This window comes from Micropterus salmoides, unplaced genomic scaffold, assembly GCF_014851395.1.
Source record: "Micropterus salmoides isolate LMB-PRFRI ecotype aquatic unplaced genomic scaffold, ASM1485139v1 Ms_hic_scaffold_14, whole genome shotgun sequence".
NCBI classification, from domain to species: domain Eukaryota; kingdom Metazoa; phylum Chordata; class Actinopteri; order Centrarchiformes; family Centrarchidae; genus Micropterus; species Micropterus salmoides.
The window spans coordinates 10,922,297-10,943,803 of record NW_024040485.1 but is presented as its reverse complement, the minus strand read 5'-3'; the positions used below and the strand labels follow the sequence as shown (position 1 = coordinate 10,943,803).

General features: G+C 39.8%; 1 protein-coding gene across 5 annotated transcripts in view; it reads right to left on the bottom strand.

Annotated features, from left to right (window-relative positions):
• Positions 1 to 21,507, bottom strand: part of insra (insulin receptor a) — a 56,607-nt gene that overhangs the window by 30,022 nt on the left and 5,078 nt on the right. For all 5 annotated transcript variants that reach the window (XM_038717605.1, XM_038717606.1, XM_038717607.1 and 2 more), the window contains exon 2: positions 13,773 to 14,321. In XM_038717605.1, coding sequence (XP_038573533.1) covers positions 13,773 to 14,321 — 549 coding nt within the window. The remainder of the gene's footprint in view (positions 1 to 13,772; positions 14,322 to 21,507) is intronic.

Sequence of the window (21,507 nt, the reverse complement as noted above, 5' to 3'; positions counted from 1 at the left end):
CTGCGCTTGGCACATAAATGTATGATTTCAACGCTGATAAGCACAAACGTCTGTCATTAATACAGAGCAGCCTGGTTTCCTCTCTACTAGGGAGAAACAGAGGGTACATAGCCCCCATTGTATTTCCAAACATGTCTCTCCCTACTGAAGCTCCCTCTTTACCGTTAATAAGAATGAGATGGCGGCGAATGAAGATGGATGGATTGCGGGGACATAAAATCAACATTGAATTAATTCATCAAGCATGTGATATTTGAGTCAAGATGTTGACTTTGTGTAGAGTCCTGTATAGACAGAAACATTGGGCAAATGCAACTCTGTAATTATCTATAAAAGCAAAATCACTGATAATGCCCAATAACATTTAATTAGACAATTAATGAATTATTTTGTTATTGCTCAAACAGCCCGAGGCTTTGCTGACTAAAGCCATTTTTTGTTTAGGCTTTATATCCTTATATGAGGATAATTACTTATGATCAAATATTTATCAGTGAACATTAACAAAACTGTGCAGATGATGGGAGAAAAGCTTAGCGGTTGTTTGGAGGGCCCCCAGTCATAAAGGAAAAGCATTTATTAAAAGGTTAAAACAGTGGACTACGAAGTAAAGCTGAAACCATTAGTTGATTGGCAAAAAAAGTAACAATTCTGATTGATAATTAATTTATCAAAACACCAAACATTATTTGTGTTCTTTTAATCCACAATGTGAACTACAGAAAATTACTCAACTATTTTAATAATTGATTAATTGTTAAGAGTCATTTTCCAAGCAAAGATGATGAATATTTGCTTCTTCAAGGTTCGCAAATGTGAATATTTGTTGTTTTACTTTTTGATAACATAGCAAACAAATCAAAACACTGCTTTTGATGGGCATTTATTACCATTGTGTGACATTTTATTAAGCAAAAAAAAAAAAAATCCTCAGATTAATCAATGCTAAAAAAACAAAACAATTAATGGTTGCAACCCTATGTGATTGTAAACTGAAAATCTTTGGGTTTTGGACTGGTCAAAGAAATAATTTGAAGATATCAGCTTGGGCTCTGGGACAGCGTGATGGGCATTTACTACTGGTTTTGGACATTTTATATAATAAAATTGAATCTATTAAACGAAACACACAACTGACAGATTAACTGATAATGAAAATACCTTCTAGCTGCAGCCATTAAACAAAGACAGACAGATTAGTAGGAGCTGAGATTCACTTTGTCTAAGCTGTGTCACTTTTCTTTTTTATTGTTTAACGCACAAAAGATGGCATGATCACAAGAGCAACATGAACAAGTGACACTTGCTAACCAATTTAATTGATTTAGTCTTATCAGAAGAAAACCAAAGACGGATATCAGTCAGGGACATAAAATAATTGTTATTCTGATGTCTAAATATTCAATCATGCGTCAACACGCTGATGAGAAAGATTCAGACCCGGAAACAACCTGCGGTCAATCTAACTCAAATTGTGTATGCCACAGAAAAATGTTAAAATTGCTGCCCAAATGTGAATTTATAAAAGGCAATGTCTAATGACCTCGTTTATTTGTCTCATTTTTTTTCTTGGTAACCACTTGTGAGCTGGTCTGACTCAGCAGCAGCAGGGCTTGTTTAAGACGGCTCTGGCAGCAACAGGAACCGTAAACAATTTCATTAACTGGCCCGGGCCTCCGTTAATAGAACAAAAACACACAAACAACATGGAAAAGCACTTTTTGTTTTTAATGTCACCCTGCCGCCGTGGCCATCTGAAAGCAGGATATCCAGTTTGTCCGTGACTGGAATAGAAATGAAAAACACTGTGCACTCACTGATGCGCAATTACACTGCACCCTTGACAGGCAAATGACGCACGCCACAGCCTTGAATCTTCATTTCCTTCCAGGACTCAAAGTCAGGCCGAAATAATGACCACCTCCGTTTTTGAATTTCACTACCTGTTATGACATCAAATGCATTTCTGTCACATTTATTAATATGTCATACAACCTTTTGTCTTTTCGTTCAAATTTTAACGAAGGAAACTGATCTTCTCATGCCTCATGTAGAGTGCAGCAGTCTACAGTATGAATAAATAAGAAATGTTACCAGGGCGAAAGTAGAATTATGAGTTGATAAGAAATTGGTGTTTGCTGTAGGTTTATAATTTAATTTTATTTATTTATATATTTTGTATTTGGGGTTCTTGTACTTTACTTACTGCAGAAATAGCAGATTGTGTGCGATTTTATTCTGAGGAATAAAAAAGACAAGAACATGACCTGTGCCAGACTGAGACAAGAGCTCCCCTTACAGAGGGGACTGCTTTTCTCTGTTTTATATCACTGTAAACAGAAAATATTTGCGTTTTCGACTGTTAGTTGGAACAAAACATTATTAAGCTTTATTAGTTTACAGACAAAGCAATGAATCAAATAACTAATTGAGAAAATAATGTGCAAATTCACTGATAATAAAAATAATCATTAGTTGGAATCCTATACAACACTAATGTAAACTGTGTGTTATGTACACTTCTATTGCCATTTTCTACCTTTTCAAATTTACAATTTTACAACTGATTTTTCTACTTTGCTTTTCTTTGCAATGTAAACACTCTCTAAGGCACTAAGAAGTCAAAATCAATTACATCCGAGTTTGTGAATCCCTCCTTTTTGCAACACCATTTTCAAGAGCACCATTACATGGGTTTTTTCAATTGTTCATTCATTTAGAAGCCTTGAGTGCAAACAAAATGGCTCAGACAAAATGAGATGTTATGATATTAAACAACAATGATATTTTTGCTGCCCTGTATACATAAGAAAAAAATATTTGGTGTATACACAATAACAATTAATTGCAATGACAACACAAAAATGAAAAAAAAATTACGATATTTATAGCCAAATGACAGAATACCCACTTGAAACATCTGGACCAAGGTCGCATGTACTTGCAAGAGTGGATATAGAAACACTTTCCTGCAGGTCTGATTAAACTAGCAGTAAAACAGCAGTGAGCTGTTGTAAAATCGAATGGCCATGGTGAGTGTCAGCACGTACAGCAGTGAAGAAACGCCTTTCGGCCCAGCTTTAACAAATGCCTGAAATGTCTGGGATTCCATGGGAATGGCTCCAATAGCTGAGCGGCGAGGGTTCGTAGGGTGCAGCGCCACAAGACTGAGTGCCAGAGCAGTTAAGTCAGCTCAAAGGAAAGGACTAATAGTGGGTCTCTGTGTGTAGGCTCGTAGAATAGCACTCTGCAATGTGAACCATGAAGAGCTGACTGTCTAGGCTGGGAAAAAGAGTCAGTAGATTTTCTATGACTTTCCATGGCTGATTACAAAACAAAATGTTGCAATAGAAGTAAGGTCAAACAGGCCAGAATGTATTCTACTAAATCAGTTTGCGAATTGGGTTGTAACGATCAGATCATTTTCTGCCACTTGTCGTTTCACGCATCTACTGTATCCCACAAGTAGAAGGTAACACACATAGCTGGTGTGTATATCAGCTTGTGAAATGGCCAGTACAAATAAACATCAGTAAGTTTAGCAGCTTTGTTTTTTTCCCCTTAAAATTCAGTTTTAAATCTCATCATGACCTTTTTATCAGTGCTTCCTTGCCCTCATTTAGTTTGTTTTTTTAAAACAAATTTCTTTTTTTTATTTTTATTTTTTTAACTGTAGCACTCTGTGACCATGTTTCTGAAAAGATCTACATATATAAAGTTTTCCTTACTTGTAATGTTTTGCACCAAACATAAAAAAGGAAGACATTTATCTGGGGCAAGCAAAGAAACCAAAAATGAGAGACAAATTGCTCACAGATGAGTTGATTATTGGTTTAGGAGCTTTCACACAGTGGAAACAAACAGAGAAAGGAAAGGAATTCAAACATGATGCTGGGTTTGTAATGTTTCTTTTGGACAGGTAGTCTACTAGCCAAAAGTCCTTATCTTGTAAGCTTGCAACATGTACAATATATATTGTATTTGGATGACGCTTGGTCTAACACCATGTGAGACAGGGGTAGCAGTCTGGTGATAAAAATCACAGCAGTTCATATAAAGGAGTTGGGAACAAAGGTAAAGTAAGTTTGAGGACATTTTTATTCACTACAACAGTTTATGCTCAGTAAGGAGGCAATGCCTTTCACAAGCACAAGTCTTGATTTTCTTTCAGCTTTGAATTAGTTTGAACACAATTTAATTTTAATTCTTGCTGCAGTGGAGAGCAACAATGTGCAGAAAGCTATGGATTTAAGGTTCAATATTATATAGAGGATGCAGAATGAAGGGGAGGGGCATGTCAAAAATAGAAAAAGAAGAAATGATTCATGTGATGGGAGGACAAGGCTGGCTTGGTTTTCAAACACTTCATGTTTTCAAGGCAGTGCTTAGGCAATGAATACATAAGCCACACCGGGCTGTTAAAATTGGCTTACACCAGCCCTCAACATGTCAGAGACATCAAAGAGAAGCGTCCTTACACTGTTGGCAGGTATGCAGAGTTATACAGTCACAGTTTTCAAAAACACAAAGGTGATAATATTGAACACAAGTCAAAACAATAATAAAAAGCCATGGTTTTGTCACACCAGGGGTCACTTCCATCTCAAAATAATAAAGCTTAGTAACAATATCCTGCTATTTCCCCACAGACAGCTTTACTAGCAGCTAAGTTTGTCCTCTTTCCTGCCTTGCTGACCTCCACAGGTCACGCATCAGTATTTTGGTCTCATAAAAGTGTCTGCCGCTACTGAGGCGGCAACCTAGACCCCTGTGTCCATTCATAACCTCAGGGCGGAAGCACACCAACAAAGACAGGAAACAATTGGGAAGAACGCTCTGTGAACTTCTACGACCACAATTGTTCAGAGTGGAAAAGGTTAGTGGCGCCACAGCTGACCGTTGCGTTTGGGAGCTCCGACAACTTGGTATTTCACCATTTTAATTATACTTCATTCTCCACCTTATTTAAGTGTCACTCACTTATTGAATCTGCCTCCTTCGGTTCTCCTCACAGTCACAGACCTAACATACCTGTGCTGCAAACATGTCAGTGTACCCCGCTTCTTTCCATCTCTCCCTGTATGTCTGCTCCAGTAACTTTCTCCATCAGTAGTACGCTACGTTACATAAAGTTGCCAAAAAAAACAAACAAAAAAAAAAACATAACTTGTCTTCTGGACTTTTGCTCCCGCGATTCAGTTCACACCAGCTGCTGCACCGCATGTTAGCCTGTTAAAACAAAACCAACCTAGTAGCTAACGAATTACATCTGTACTATTGTGTTCACTGTCGCTTTACCTGGTCTGTGCTTCTAAAATATCCACTGGGTCGCGACTTGTAAGGCAATGACTCTGTGTTTCTCTTAAAAATGCTACAGTGTGTCGGCAAATATACCTGGCGCCCCGCTGAAGTAAAGTGTATGTGTGGGAAACACTGACTGAACTGTTGTTTTTTCTTTTTTACAAGCCAGGTCTTCAGCAGTCTCTCCCTCCATATTGTTTGAGTCTTTGTGAGTAGACGGCTACGTCCAGACGCACGGGGAGGGGCGGGGCTGCGTGGTGAGGGAGAGAGAGGAGCAAACGCTGGCAGGATTTTACTAAACATATTAATTAACTCGACATCAAACTATATCGGTATAAACGTTATTGTCTAATTTCACATGTCTTTTGAAATTATATTGGTATGTACATTATACCGATATACTGCAGAGCCCTAGGAGGAACCCATCCCACTATCCCAATCCCCCCTTCTCACCACCGTAGTGACTGGTGACCTTGCTTTTCCTTCTGATACAGCCTGAGTGAATGACTGATGTGTTCATATCCACGATTACGCCACAGTGTTACTCTCCTGTTTCCAAGCAGCAAGACTAAACAATAGTCGTCCACTCTGTCTGCACACACACAGAGGTTATGTCCCTGTGTGATTTATAATCCATGTTTGTGCTGCGGTTACACACACACACACACACACACACACACACACACCCCCTGACAAATCTCCAAGTCCATCTTGTGATTGGTGGACAGACGTCTGTGATGGGAGCCAAGAGTAAATTTGGAACATCCATATCAAGAAAGGCCCTCACCTGACCTGACTCAAATGTGATTCATAGCAATACTCAAACTGTAGCAGCCTGCATGAAAGCAACATTAGTCTCCCTGTGCTCACAGGCTACAGAGGAACACATGCTACAAGTGGAAAGTGCCAAACCAATCAGAAGTTGAGACGTCTGCTAAGAAATGTTCTCCACCTTATGGAAAATTATTAAATATGCAACAGATCATGCAAACCCAAAAAACTACTGTGCTACTGTGGCTGAGGACAACGCATCTCCAGCAGAGGGTAGATAATTATGATCACTTTTAATAATGTGTTTAAAATACCAGTCACCTGGGGAATACATGCTAATTTATCTCTCTCTAGGCATGGTGAAAGGCCTCCAACAGAAAGTGCTTGGCAAAGAGAACAAACACAAGCCACATCTGACAATAAAACATTTATATATATTAAAAGATAGACTTTTTAGTGAAGAGGACTCTTTTACTGTAACAGAAAACATTTATATTAATATTATTCCAGTAAGTTCTCTGCACGTTAATGTTCAGACCTTTTTTAATACCACATAGAATGCAATTTAATACCCGTAGCGACAAGAGCTTTTTATTCTTATCACATCCAACCAGAATATAACAATACATTCAAATACATTAAATAAAATAAATATGTCTGGAGCTAAAAGCTGAAAGTTTTGAGCAGAAAGCCTGCTGAATCATGGGGGCTACTAAAGCCCAGGAGTTTATAAGTGAATTTTGAAAAACTGATTTATCATTAAAGTAAAAAGGTGCCACGATCACATTTAAAATAAAAGGTTTCAGTGTTGACTCAGCAGGGATGATATTACATGAGAAAAGTTGATCTACAGGAGAACATAATGTGCAAATTCTTTTTAAAAAATTACTGTTAAAATCTTGTCTCGCCTCGATCTCGTGAACCCATTCTTGTGTCTCGTCTTTTGAGCCAAGTGTCTGGTCACACCCCTAGTTAAGACTTTTGTAAATTAAATTCAAGACTTTTTAATACTTTCTAAGGGCTTTTTTGGGAGTAAACTAAATTTAACGTTTTTAGGACTTATTAATACCTGCAGATACTATGTCCAGGATACTTTTCACAGTTTCAAACGTGTTTAAAATGTAAAAAAAAAAAAGCCTTTGGTATTAAGTTTAAATGGGTTCAGTTAATGTGATGCAAGCTGTTAATATTATCCCCATCATCTGACAAGCGTTCTCTCAGAATTTCTAATACACATAAAAACAAGAACAGAAAGGCATTTGAATTTATTTCACAGTAATCTACTTCATACTTCCACTGGCGTTTTCCACAAATTTGAACAAAAAGAAGCCCATTAGATATGCAAGATTAGGGGCACCCTTGAAGGTCTAGGGTTTTTTTCTGGTGCCGATCATGAAACACAACATCCCCACTTCATCCCCACTTCAAGTCTGCCAAGGCACCGTTGTTGCATGGGATTCCCCATCTCACTTTCACCTCGTTTCACGTGATCTCTCTACTCTAATAAAGATACACATTGCCCAAAAAAATACATAAAAGAAAAAAATTGCTAAATTACAGAAATATGTGATGGACAGATTGACTTCTGTCAGTGCAGAGCAGCAGTGGAAAAAAATACTATCCCAACAGGAATCCCCTGATTTCTTTTGAATCACAGCCAATATTTTCAGCTGCCAGCTCCTTTCAGGGCTCAGGCTAAGCTGTGCCACATAACCGCTATTACCAAAACATAATCAAATGCCCATCCTGAAATGAGTGTGGGCAAGAAATAGTAATTAATTACAAGTAAATAGACCCAACAGTAATATTTCCCTTCATCTCATAATTTCAACTCAATTTTTAAAAAGGAAATAAAGGCCTGCTTTGTTTTGAAACAGATTTCATAAGCCTGTATTTCTCAACTATTGATTATTACTGTAAACAGGTTATTTAAAATAGCCCTTAATATTTTTTAGCTTAACATTAAAAAAAAGGCCCCGATATACTATACGATATATATACACACACAAAACAAATACAGACAAACAAAATAACAGCGTTTGTTTATAATACATAACACACATCCATTTATACATTACGTGTTTGCAGTGTTTCCCATATATATTCCCATATAAGTTTTAAGCAAGCATGTAAGGAGCCTAGCTAATAAGTATAACTATGTTAACGTAATATTGACTGCTGGTGCAACGTATAAATTAATAAATTCATAACCGCAGTTAAAAATGAGTGAACGAACAGCACCAGGAGATAAAACACTGACACCTCGGCACACCTCGCAGTGTGCCGTTAGATTGAATTGCTAGATGTGGATCAACCTCACTCGCATGTAGATGGTTGCTCAAAAGACGTCCATCTGAAAACTATGTCAACAACTAGTTGCTGTTAAAGACTATGAACTAACCACCTCAAAGAATCAAGAATATAAAAAGCTTTGGGGGGCAGCTGTCCACAACAGTCCTAAACCAGCCATGGTACCAGCACAAAAATAAACTCTGGTTCAAAAACCGCTACACTGATGATGACAGAATAACATCCACTTAGACCAGTGGTTTTCAAATTAGAACACAGACCCCTCATTTCCAGATTTTGTCCCAGGATCACCCATCTGATAGGATTTTGGCTTTTAGATGTTTTATTCCAGAAAGTGTATGAAATCCATGACCAAAATAGTCATATGCATTCAGTCACTATGTTACTTATGGATGGAATTATAGTAAAATAAATTATAAATTCCCTTTTTTGCTGGGGACCCCCTGAAACCCCCTTAAGGACCCTGTGGGGTCTCCGGACCCCTTTGAACAGCTACAGAAAGAAGTCGGGACTAATATAGAGACAGATGAAATGGTTTAGTCATACTTGCACTGGTGATTTTAGTGTTTTTATATTGTTATTAATGGAAACAGGTCTTATTTATGTACATAAAACTGAAGCATTCAAGTAAAGTCATTAGAAACAAACAATTAATATCCTATTGCATTCCTGTTTGGCTCCCAGAACGTATTCTGGAAGCACAGGCAAGACTTTGTTTTTCTCCAGGGCTGAAATCGATGCTAACTTGGGGCCTCACTATTTCTTCAAAGTAAGTTGGCAAGAAACACACAGGAGCTCCACTTTAGTCTTGAGAAGCTGCATTCTTCATTAACCGGCCACTGTAACGTAAACTGTATATTACTGCTAAACTATTGCTCTCTGCTCTGCTGCCATTCACCAGCGCACCCTCTCTCTCACACACACACACACACACACACACAGGATGCAAGCAGATAGATGCTTCACTGGATGATGTCTTGTATTTGCTATTATAACAAGCTGATCACATGATGTGTGTTTGTGTGAGCCTGTAGTCAAATCTAATCAGTTTTGGTAATGAGCAATCATACAACCTTGCTTTGCCACTTTGCTTAATGGATGCACCTAGTTTGGTGTAAAAAGGAGGGGGAAATTAGCAGTGGCTGCCCTGAGAGAGGCTCAAATTACCCCTGTTGTGACTCCAAACATGGGATGTAAGCCAAGCCTCGTGGTTCTACAGCTTTATTTTCTGTTGGTGTGCAGACTGCATAAAGAGCGTGCAACCTGCAATCACCTTTTTCAGTTGAAAGCCAAAAGACACTTTTTGGAATCAAAATTAATGCAGTCACAATGCTCTATTTGAGTGAGATCTACTCTGCCTCTTTTGATATCAGATCCAGCATCTATGTTTCTTTATAATGTGTGTTATTGTGTAAAATCTACAGCAGATCTGAGACCAGAAGAGGACAGAAATAAAGTCTGCAACAAGTTAGGGAAACGTAGCTTACTTTAAGAACTAAAGTAGCGCTATTAAAAGCACTGAAAGGGTACATCTGAAGAGGACACTGAATGCCTTGCTCTCTGTCCTGTGGTTCTAGCTAAGGCTTAACGGATCTTTTCATGCTTTAGTGAAAGTAGGCAAAGAACCGCAGGTCCCAGACCACAAGACCACAGGCCTATGACTGGAGATCGGAGCTTGCTAGTCAATGCCTGATCTTGAATCATCATCATCTCACACAATTAGGAAATCAACTCTGCTGTGAGACGTTTTTTTAAAACACTTAACATTCACCACATCTCCACAGTTCAGGGTTCCCACCCTTTTCTAGAGATCATTTTCTAGGACTTCTCCAGGACATTTTCAGTGACGATCTAGCTGGTATGACAGACAGGGATCACATCATACACTAATATGTTTCTCTCTGCATAAGTCCGATTTTTAAAGCCGTGCAGCCTGTGGCTATAACTTATCTATGAAATCATCCATTATGTGCATTGAAATTATGACAAATTGATCTTGCCTTGATTTAATGCTTTTGTTTTAAGCTTACATGTTTCATAGATAACAGACATTTGTGTACTGCAACAAGCGAAAGATCTTTGTGATGAAAAGTGGTGGGGACATAAGAGCTCAGATTAGGGGTGAGAAGATACTCTTAGCTCATGAGACAATACAATACACGATTGTCACAAGAACAAGATGTGGTGATATTTTACCACTACTTATAGAAATCAGCAATGCTGGAATTTATAAGTTGGGGTCTGGGGGTCCTCCTCCAGAACATTTTGAGCATTTAACACTTAATTTTGTTCATTCTGGTGATTTTTTCCCCGTAACAATTTATGTTAGAAATGCTTTTATTTATATAAAGGGAAACAAAATTCACGTGGCAGGCGACAATTCAAGTCATGACAAAATCTAACACTATAACAGAATATGATTTTATAGCTTAGTAAGTAGACCCCTATTTTTGTTAAAGTTAAATAAATAAACCAATAAATGCAAATAAACCTTTCTCAAAGCATTTTTATTTGTCATTCAACATTTATTACTGCAAGCTATTTTTCAGAACATTAAATCCAGGTTGATGTCGCTGGTCTCCATAAATTAACAATTAGCTTTGCTAACATGATTTACTATTAACAGTGGGCTAACTTATAAACGTTGGCAACATTACTGTATCTGACAGGAAAATTAACATTGTAAGCTAGCTTACTTATGTCTTACTTCAATTGGCTGTCAGGTTGAGGCATTCAGAGTGACAATTGGTTAAGCAGAGCCAGCTGTAAATTTGCAAGCTAATGCTGGAGTGGACGGGTAAATGCAGAAAAAAAAAATTCTCATCAGATCTACACAAATCACATATTTGGCCCATTTTGGAAACAGCAAAAGGTGAGGAGTTTGCATGCTTGTAAACTAATTTTCCAGGACATCACAAGATTTTCAAGGACATTTGATTTTTTTCTCTCATTTAACAGGTGTTTTCCATGGCTGGAAAATAGATTTCCATGTTTTCCAGGATGCATGGGAACCCTGTCAGTTTGACAATAGGCCTTCTGAGCCTGTTCTGCAAATGTCTTCAAGGATGTGTGACAACTTATGAGCAATCACCTCAAGCACAAAGTCATTAACGGAAAACATTAAGGGTCAATGGGACGAGCATAATAATGGATGTCGCTGAACTCAACAGAAACTGCATGCAGCCACCACACAAAACAAACATTAATAAAGAGCCTGATAAAGCAGATATGTGTAGAGAAGCTCGTTCAAAAGAGCTGTTAAACTAATGAACGCAGTGTTGCATAATGGCGCGAGCCAAGGTGTTCAGACAGCACCCATGCGCCAAATTCTTCTCAGCACTTGAACTTGAACGCTTTTGCAGTGAGAAATGGACGGGCTTGTCTCTTTACTGCCTCCACACAACATGAGCAATGACAACGCTACAGTTTATTAAGAGCAAGTGTTCAAAGAAGTGGCGTGGTGTTACGTCACATAATAGTGTGTAGAACTTGGCCCACTTAACTAAACCTGAGCAAATTACACAGCTGACATTTCAACACCAAAAAGGGAAACAACTTTTGGCAAACCAACTTTTAGGCTGTGATTCATCCATAATTCTGATACGAACAAACTATTTCAGTGACATCTGTGCTATTATTTGGTCCAAATGAGAGTTTAATTCTGTAAATGTTAGACTGGTTGTACATTTGGCAAAAAATAAACAGGATTGGAAATAATGATGTGCTGTGAAAAGAAGAGAAGAACTATGCAAAGAGCTGCTACTGGTCATTAGCAATCAATGAATACAAACATTTCAGTCACTCCATTTGTAAAATTTGCTGTCGCGATTATTTTGGTCAATATTGATATCAGAATTATTTAAACCAGTGTTTCCCACACACTAATTGACTTAGGAAACATGATACATGGGCTCAGCACACACACACGGAGTAGAGCAGAGGAGAGACAGGTGAACTACTCAAGGTGATTACAACTTGTTACGTTGTAAAAACTGAAATTCATTAGTGGTGTTCTGTTGGGAGATAAAGTTACTTAAACCAACTTTGAGTAAGAAAAGTATAAACAAGATGTATTTTGTTAAGCTATGAGTAGAGGAAAATTCTGGCGCTAGGCTAAATTATGTAATATAAAATGACGTAGGCTTAAGCAAATAAAAGTGACTATCACATTTTAGCAGTTATAGCAACGGTTATCTTGGCTTGAGCTGCACTAAACATGCCACAGTCTGGCTGAGAGTGAGTTTGGACTTTCAGGGAGGGGCAAGAGCCACCACTGTGAAGGAAAAGGGTGCGCTGGATTTATAACACAAGAGAGCACCATTCTCAAAACGTAATGCAGCACTATAATCGTTTTATCTTGTTTTGATAAAATCGATGGAAGTCAAACTCATAATTGAAAATAAAATTCAATTAAAGCTGCAAGCAGCATTGGGCGGACCCTCGCAAATGTAGTATGTTGAGGTGTGAGGCGGCCGCTTTGAAGATTCTGGAGCTCTGCCGGTGCAGCCGTGAATTTGCCACGCGCTGCAGCCGTGAATTTGCCACGCGCTTTGGACACTGCACAAAAGGTGTCAATCATCACTTCCTGTGTCCCCTTTGTGGCGCGCTACATAGCACTTGGAACTATGACTATAACTGGATATTGGCATGTAGAGGTGTTTGGGGCATGACTGTTATCAATAATGTAAAGTTTGGTGCAGATCTGAGGGGTGTGTTCAAGTACGGAGTGTGTAAAAAATCCAACATGATACACGTTTGGGTTGGGCGATGTTTCCAAAATTTCAAATTGGACGATGTCTACAATGAAACATCGGGATGGACGATGTCATCGGGTCGCAGGTGTGCGCACGTGCGCAGGGGGGCAACAGTCTTCTTATGTGCATGTGTTCTTGCACAGACTTCACTCGGTAAAAAAAATTTATAGACTTACTTACGTTACAAGTCGCAGTGGATATTTTATGCACGGACCAGGTAAAGCAAAAGTGAACACACAGGGTGCAGATGTTGGTTTCAATTGCGGCTCACCTGCTCCCACAGCCATGCGCAAAACGCATAAAATACTCAATTCTTCGCCGCGTCTGAATTATGTGCAAAGTTTGGTGAGTTGAAAGAAAGACAAAGAAAGCGTGTTCGGTCCTGCCACTGGTCCATGGAAACTATATTGCAGTTAAATAACTGATTAAAACCGTAGTCTCATCAATTGCTAGGAGGAATGCATTCCATCTCTGAAATGTTCAGGTTCCCTCTGAAAGCCATCCACAACTGTGACATGTAGTATGATGATCCTGGATCGGGGCTAGGCAGTATGACGGTTTGCAGTTCTACAGTACAGAATCGCAAAGGTCAAATATATTACATGACTTAGAGAATTAAAACAAAAGACTGCTTACTTCTTTGACAGTGGCTCTGCGTCCAGCAGCGTTCACTGAAGTGTCCGTTGATGGTGGTCGTCTGGCAGGTGGTTTTTCCGATGGGCGCCCCTGGGCACACGTCACCACATTCTCTGTCATTCTTGTTAGCCATGATGTAGTTGTCTTCCACCGAGTCAGAGATTTTAGACCAGTCCAGAGTAGAGAGATAGCAGAGATCTGGGTTCTTCTCAATTCTCACGGCTCCTCGGGTGATGTTCATCAAGCTATGGAGGCCAATCTCTCGCAGCTGGAGCATCTCGAACATCACTAGAGCATAGTTGAAGAAGAGATTGTTGCCTCTGATCACAGTTAGGTAGGGGAAGAGATCAGAGAGGCTCTCCAGGCCGTAGACCCTGAAGAGCAACAGGTAGTCGGTGACCACTATCAGTTTGGGGAAACTGAGGCCTCGGAAATCCTCGGGCTTGGTCTTGAACATGAGTAAGATCTTCAGATGGCCTTCGATCACTGTGCAGTTCTCAAGCATCTGCAGGTTGGTCACATTGTTCCGGATGTCCTTACTTGGGCAAACTGAAAAGACAAAAGAAAAACACTGGTTCTTTAGCATGACTCAACAGGCTCAAACATAGAGAGATATACAATAAAGTGGGTGATTGAACAGTATTGCCTTATGAATAGGAAATGTTATGAATCTTGGACATGAACAGCAGAAAAAACAAATCCCGACGGCAATTTATCTTGTCCAGTTGTTGGCGGATTCCAACTGCTGAACGTGACTGACGCGTTAGGCAAGATGTCTGCTCTGCAAACTGGAAAAACAGGGTTGAAGTCAGACAGTCTCAAGGAGGGGAGAATAAATAGCTCTCTTGATAATTAGGGGGGTTATTTCACTGAAAAATATGTGGTTATGAATCTTGCTTTGATGAAGACCAGACCATCTTCACTGACATTTTGTTTAGCAACCACATATCTGGCTGTGAGCCACAGTCTAATATGGAGTGCTGTCATCAGAATGAGGCTGTGCTCGTCCTTGGTAACACAGAGTTGATTTGTGGAGTTGCTTCTGTAACTGAAGACCATAAAAAACATTAGCGAACGCATGAAGAATATTTGTCTAGGATGGAATTGAAGCACTAGTGGCTGCGTATTGCACCAGTAGTAGATTTGTGGTTTTGCCAGTCCTCGCTCAGACACATGATCTCGTTTGTTGAGAAATTCCTTAACTATGCGATTGCACAAACAGGCCGCATATGTACCATCTCAATCATTTGAAATTCTACTATATAACAATGACGCAGTACAAGAGATTAATGTAGAGCTGCAACTATTATTTATCTGTCAATTTTCTTTTCAATCTATCCTTTGGTCTATTGCGTATCAGAATATAATTTTTAAAAATGCACAGCACAATTTTTTAGATGCTAGGCCGTTTGAATTACTTGTTTTGTTTAACCACTAACCCAAATCTCACTGCTTTAAGAAATGAAAATCGATTGATTATCAAATACTTAATTGATTAATCAACTTGTTGTTCCAGCTCTGGATGAATGCAAACTAGGGATGCACCGAAATGAAAAGCCGAAACCGAATATAATGAAAAAATTTGCCGAATAAGTACGTTTTTTTTTTACCACTGCATAAATTAAATTGTCAAAAAGTGTTTTTTTACTTGGTGTAAAGTAAATTACATGTGTCCATTTACTTTTAATGTACACATGTATATGTTTTATACTTTCTGTGAATATAATCCAATTAATCTTATTTCCATCCTGTACAGACACCTTATTTTAAAAACTGGACGTCGTCACATGTGTCTCCTCACGCTAAATTCATCAAGTCCGACGTAATTTGATAAAGAACGTTCTCGTATAGCGCAATATGAAGACTTCACAGCCTCTCTTCAGGTAGGACTCTCATACTGCAACACTTGTCTTTGTAAAGAGAAGAAGAAGAAAATCGCCATAATGTTAAAGTCGCTAACCTGCCTGTCAGCTCGCTCTGGGCCGTTTTTGCATCTTTCTCTGACACTTTAAAATGCTTCCACACTGCCGACATGTCAATGTAATTGTTCGGTAAAATGTAATCGGTCTTTTGACTTATTAGGCCGAACACCGAAAGTGTTTTTTTGCTATAGCCCCTTTACCAGCTCGACTCGCCTTTGTTTGGTTTTCCATGGTGGAAAAGTTGTACCTGTACCTGCTTCCAGGTACTTTTTTTTCTTATCAGGTTCCAGGCGAGCTGAGGCGATAATAAAATGTGACATGAAAACACAGCATTACTGATTGGTCAGAGAGAATCGTCACTATTCACTGCATCATCATTGCGCGCGCCAGACAGAGGCCAGCAGCAGAAAGTTTTATATTTTACAGTTTTCGCACGTAATTTTATCACTAAATCCACTTCTGAGAAGTTCTGAGGTGAGAAATCAGCTGTGTAGATTTCGAATATTGACAATTTTACGAAAAGTGAAGGCGGAACAAAAATGTGCTTGAAAGTTTTCAGAGTTGAGGAGCTCCGCGGCGGGTGAAGCCTGTGCCAACCTGCGGGAGGAGCTCCCGAGGCCGGCCAGCCGCCCGCTCACAGAGTCCTCTGCTCCCACCTTCACACAGACCGCTGCAGCAACAACGGCAGAGGAAAATACACAGCTGTATAGTTTTCATTAGTTGTGTGTGGCGTCGTTATGATGACCAGCTATATAGAGGGGTAAACGGACAAACTGAGTCGAGTCGAGCTGGTACTGGTAATGGAAAAGCGCCATATTTTCAGCCTATTACTTTCGGTGGCCTTACAATCGGTGCATCCCTAATGTAAACTGTACTACAACTCATGATGCGGAAACCCCCTACAAAATATAACAGTATTCCATTCAGGGCAGTCTGTACGGAGAGAGCTGACAGTAATGATGATTTCCTCAACTCTCTCTTCTGGAAATTAACCAAACTCTCACACATATGCTTTGAGTGACATAACACGAGTAATGGTAATAATAGAGACGTTTTCCTCTGCAGGTGCAACGTGGGACATTCCAGGCCCAATTTTACAGTTCACAAGTCATGGGTGCACCCAGTGAGAGGACAGTATTTGTTTACCTACCAACTCACCGTTGAGGTTGTCACATTAGGCAAACTGGTCAGCCATGTGGGGTAAAAAGTATAACAGCTAGGCGAGCACCTCTTTATGGCAGCAGCTCATTTTACACCTTCTGTTATATAACAGTATAAGACAACCGGCATGCACGCACGCACACACGCGCACACACACCACCCAATCTCAACAGGCTTTTTAATCCAAGACCTTAACCAGCAGAGTAATCTAGAGTTCAGCCTACAACTTTGAGGCTTGTTTAAAGTACACACAAAATGTCCTAACATGGGTTTAAACAGCAAGCTATTAAAAGCATCTTGGCTTTTTAAGAAGTACATTTGTCCTTTTAAACTACATTGACATCTGCAGTTCTCTTTGTGGTCTGGGGAGTACAGCCAAAGTGTGTGCATGTGAATGGCATCCCACAAACCAGTAAATTCAACACATCCACCTCCAAATAAAACATTTTCTATCAAATAGACGGCAACTGCTGGAGGAGCCTGGAGCAAATGTAGCCTATAATGTAAAATCGATCAAGGAACATATTTACATCTACAAGGAGCCTCCCTCTTTCTCATATAAGAACCCACACATACTCAAACAAAATAGTTTAATAGATAAAGACGCTGGCGGTGGACAATACGAGGGGACAGTGGTTCTGTAGTCACAGTTAAGTCAGCCAGCAGAGTGCTGAGCGGCCCTGTGGAGAAGGCAAATCATCACAGGGCAGTGAGTCCAGGCTCCTATCAGTGTACACTTTCAGCCAGGCCAGTATTTTTAGCACCACATTCCCAATAGAGAATTTAATACACTCAGTCCTTTCCGATAGTGGCTCACATTGGAAACTGGAACATGGCAGCCCTGGTGTGTAAGTGAGGAATTTTAGAGCGGCAGCAGAGAAAGAACTGAGCAGACTTCTCCATGTGTTAACACTTAGTTTAGAAACAAAACTTTGGCAGGAGCACAAAGTTTTTTTTAAACTCTGCTTTTTGTTGTTTTAGAGTAGAGCGCTAAAACTCAGCCTGTGACGACATGACATAACTCAAGCAGAACAAACCAGCTGCATCTCAGAATTGAAATGCTCCCTGTATTGTAGGGAAAAAGAACTGGGAGACATCACAAAAGGTTACTATGGTGACTAGGCCAGCTCCAGCTCTGCATACATCACCTAATTTGAGCCAGGGAGACTGAAAACACAGCCACGGCGCTCTGAATCGTCAATTACAGAAGCAGATTTTCATTGAGCAATGCCATCGGGGGACTCTCACTGCCTTCACCACTGAGACAGATGAACTTTTAAGGTTAATTTAAAAAAGGAGCAGTATGATCATTCCCCATTTCAGCAACATTGTGAGGAAGGAAAAACCTTATAATATCAACAGGGATTGTAGTCACACTGGCGAGATCTTAAAATCTAATTTTATCTTTTAATCATCAGTATTATATCCAAAGAAAAGACTGAAACCTACAATGAATTTATCCAACTAAAACAAGGCAAAGCTCATTTGTATAGCATTTATGTACTTAACTCAGACAGAGACATTTTTTCTATAGACCTTTTCCAGAGCTTTCGACTGTATAACACTCTCTTCATCAGCAGTCATGCGTAACTTTAAGCCAGCACGGATGAATAGTCCTGCAAGTGCTACGGATAACATCATAACACCTGAGCTTGATGTCAACAAATACATCTCCATCTCAGCAAACTTAATGTGCTTATGAAGACCATGTGATACAGTAGAAGAAGCTGAGAGACAAACTGTGTCAGTGCAGTCATACAGTTAATAGGCTCACATTTCCCAATGGTAAAGTATTGTCTGTGTGTCATGCAGATTGCATTGGGTGATATGTCCCTAAATCAGAACACTCAAATACTTGTGAGCAGTTAAAGTTGTTGATTTTGGTCTCATACAGTGATTTGTGGCTAATCATTAAAAGATAAACTAACACCTTTACCCTTGTTTGGACTTTTATGCCCCAGTTGAATAGTAGTAAAATCAAGGCAAGTGTCAGTAGAATACAATCTGTGTCTGGATAGCTTATCTGGATAAGGAAAAATGTACAGTAGAGCTGAATAATCATTAATTGATAAATCAATCAACAGAAAAATAATCAGCAACTTTGGTTGGTTTGTCATTTCAGTAATTTTTCAAACAAGATGAGTGTATTTGCTGCTTTTCATTGTCATAATTCTCTGTAAAGTCAATATCTTTGGGTTTTCAATACATCTGAAGACGACACCCGATCAGATGTTTTCAGATCCACTGGGTGAAATCTGAAGACGGTCTGATCAGACCACTATCAAAGTCGGGCAGACGTAAAGGAAGTCCATACTGCTTCTTACATTTGAGAAGAAATTTCAAATTTGTCATTATCCGACAGCTGACCTGTGACGTCACTGTGTGTGCCAATGATGGCATTTCATTGTCCTCATAATATATCTAGATAGATATTATTTTGAGGTTGGGCCAATGGCTGACAGTCATTGACCACTGATCCCTCATCATAACTTCGCAATTTAAAAGCCACAGCTCCTCCCCCTTCTTACCCTGCATATTCAGGCTAACCGATAATATTTCAGATGATCTGCTTAATGAGGTGGTTTAAGCATAGGCTATAGCAAGGAAAAGTAAGGACAGACCAGGGGTCTCATTAACAAAACTGTGCGTAGAATCCTCACTAAAAGTGTACGTACACCCAAAAGCCAAAAATAGCATATGCCAAAAAATATTCAGACCGTGCGTACGCACATCTGTAAGCAAGTTCCCTTAATAAAGCACAATCAACTTGAAATGTGGCGCATGTGAGGGAGCTCCATGTCCGACCCTTTACACTCCCCATAGTTGTCTATAAATGGTCAGCTTGAGCTGAAAGATTTGCTTAATAAAATAGTGCTGTATTTTTACAAGCAGTACATCACATCCACACGCTGGTGCATAGCGTTTAGCTTGACAAGGCAACGAATATGTGATAACAATACATGAAATTATGCTCTCGTATTTGCTTGACTGACGCATTGAAAACGGCATCAATTTAAATGCTATTTGTCCTCCTGTTCACCTTATTTATGAGAATGAATTGCACTGCATGCAAGTAGCCTATTAATTAATATAATTCCTGATTAAACTGTACAACATGTAAATGCAAATTATTTTAAATTGTGTTGGTTTTTGTGCACACTTCAGGGAAAGTCACTCAAACGGGTGTTGTTTATTCAGAAAGGCCTATTCACCGTTTCATCCTTCTGCCATGTGAATCGCCGTTTCTCATTTCTCCTCTTTGTGCGTACGCATGGTTCAGAGTTTACTTACAGGACCGCACATTTTCCCGTGAAGATTCTTGCACTGTTTATAAATGAGACCCCGGGGGAGTAGGTGAAGGTGGGCTGTGAATGGGCTCAAATGTGAAATAGATAATCTAAAATAGTCTGAGCGTCACTGTCTGTCCACTGTGTGCTCAGTGGCACAATGTACAAACCCACAAGCCTTTGCTATAGCTGCAAGCATCAACAGGCATTGACACTACTGATCGTGTGAAGGAGATGGATGTGGGGGGGTACAGGCTGTTAAACTGACTGTATATATTATCACTGGGCCTCATAGAGGCCTCAGAAAGCACGAACACAAACACTCTGTGATTGCAACACTTCCCTTTTCAAGGTTTCGCTGTTCTGTGTTTTCCAACCTAGACTAAAACTAACTGCAGAGCCAAAAAATGCAGAGTCCAAACTGACAGTTTAAATTGGCAGTTTTAAGACAGACCAGACACACAAAACAACTTTCAAAAATGTCTTCTTAATGGGTGAAATAATGGCATAATACAACATGCTCCTGCTCTTAAGGGAACATCGAAAGGCAAACAAGCTTAAATTCTGACAACAGTTTCAGCTCAAGGCATTTTTCCGCATAGAGCCATTCAACTTTGAAAGGCTCTTGGCTGCATTTACAGTTAATTAAGAGAGGTTTGTCACCTCTTCAGTTGAACAGGATTAGATATTACAGCGGTTAGACGGTGACATTGCTACGACTCTAAAGCAAGGATTATACTTTCCGCGTCTGTGTGTCTGCGAGGGTCCGCTAGGGTCCATGTGACGAAAAAGTCGTCATCAGAGGGCGCGTGAGGTCTGTGTGGACATCCGAGTGCCTCCCATTTTTTATGACCGCGCGGACCTGTGCGCTCACCAACTACGCTACCAGGGCACCAACCGATCTACTGCGCATGTGTGGAACGAGTCTGCCAAGCTGACTGCAGAAAGTAGTATTTACAGAAGTAGTCTGCATCCGTGGGGAACGCAGCTGTCCATGTGCACGTCCGTTCCAGAGTATATTCAAGAGGTGCTTAAGAGGTGCAACCTTCCTGGGAAAAAGTCATCCTCAACAGTAGAGGCTCTCCTACAAATGTCTTGTAAGTAGAGCCAGGGGTAGAGTGGGTTATCAGATGTGCCAGCTGTTTTGGTAGGACTGGCATGGCAAGTGCAGCACATAGACAATACAGTACAACACAGCAGGGAATAAAATGAAACCAAAGAAGTTCAAGCCCCAGATCTTTAAATAGAATGAAAGTGAGTAAAAGAGAGAGCGTATAACCGCAAAGTTCCCTCTTGGGATTGTTTGATGGGTATCCTGTTAAGAAATGGCTCTGTACCAAAGATCATTTTGTGATTTGGTTGCCC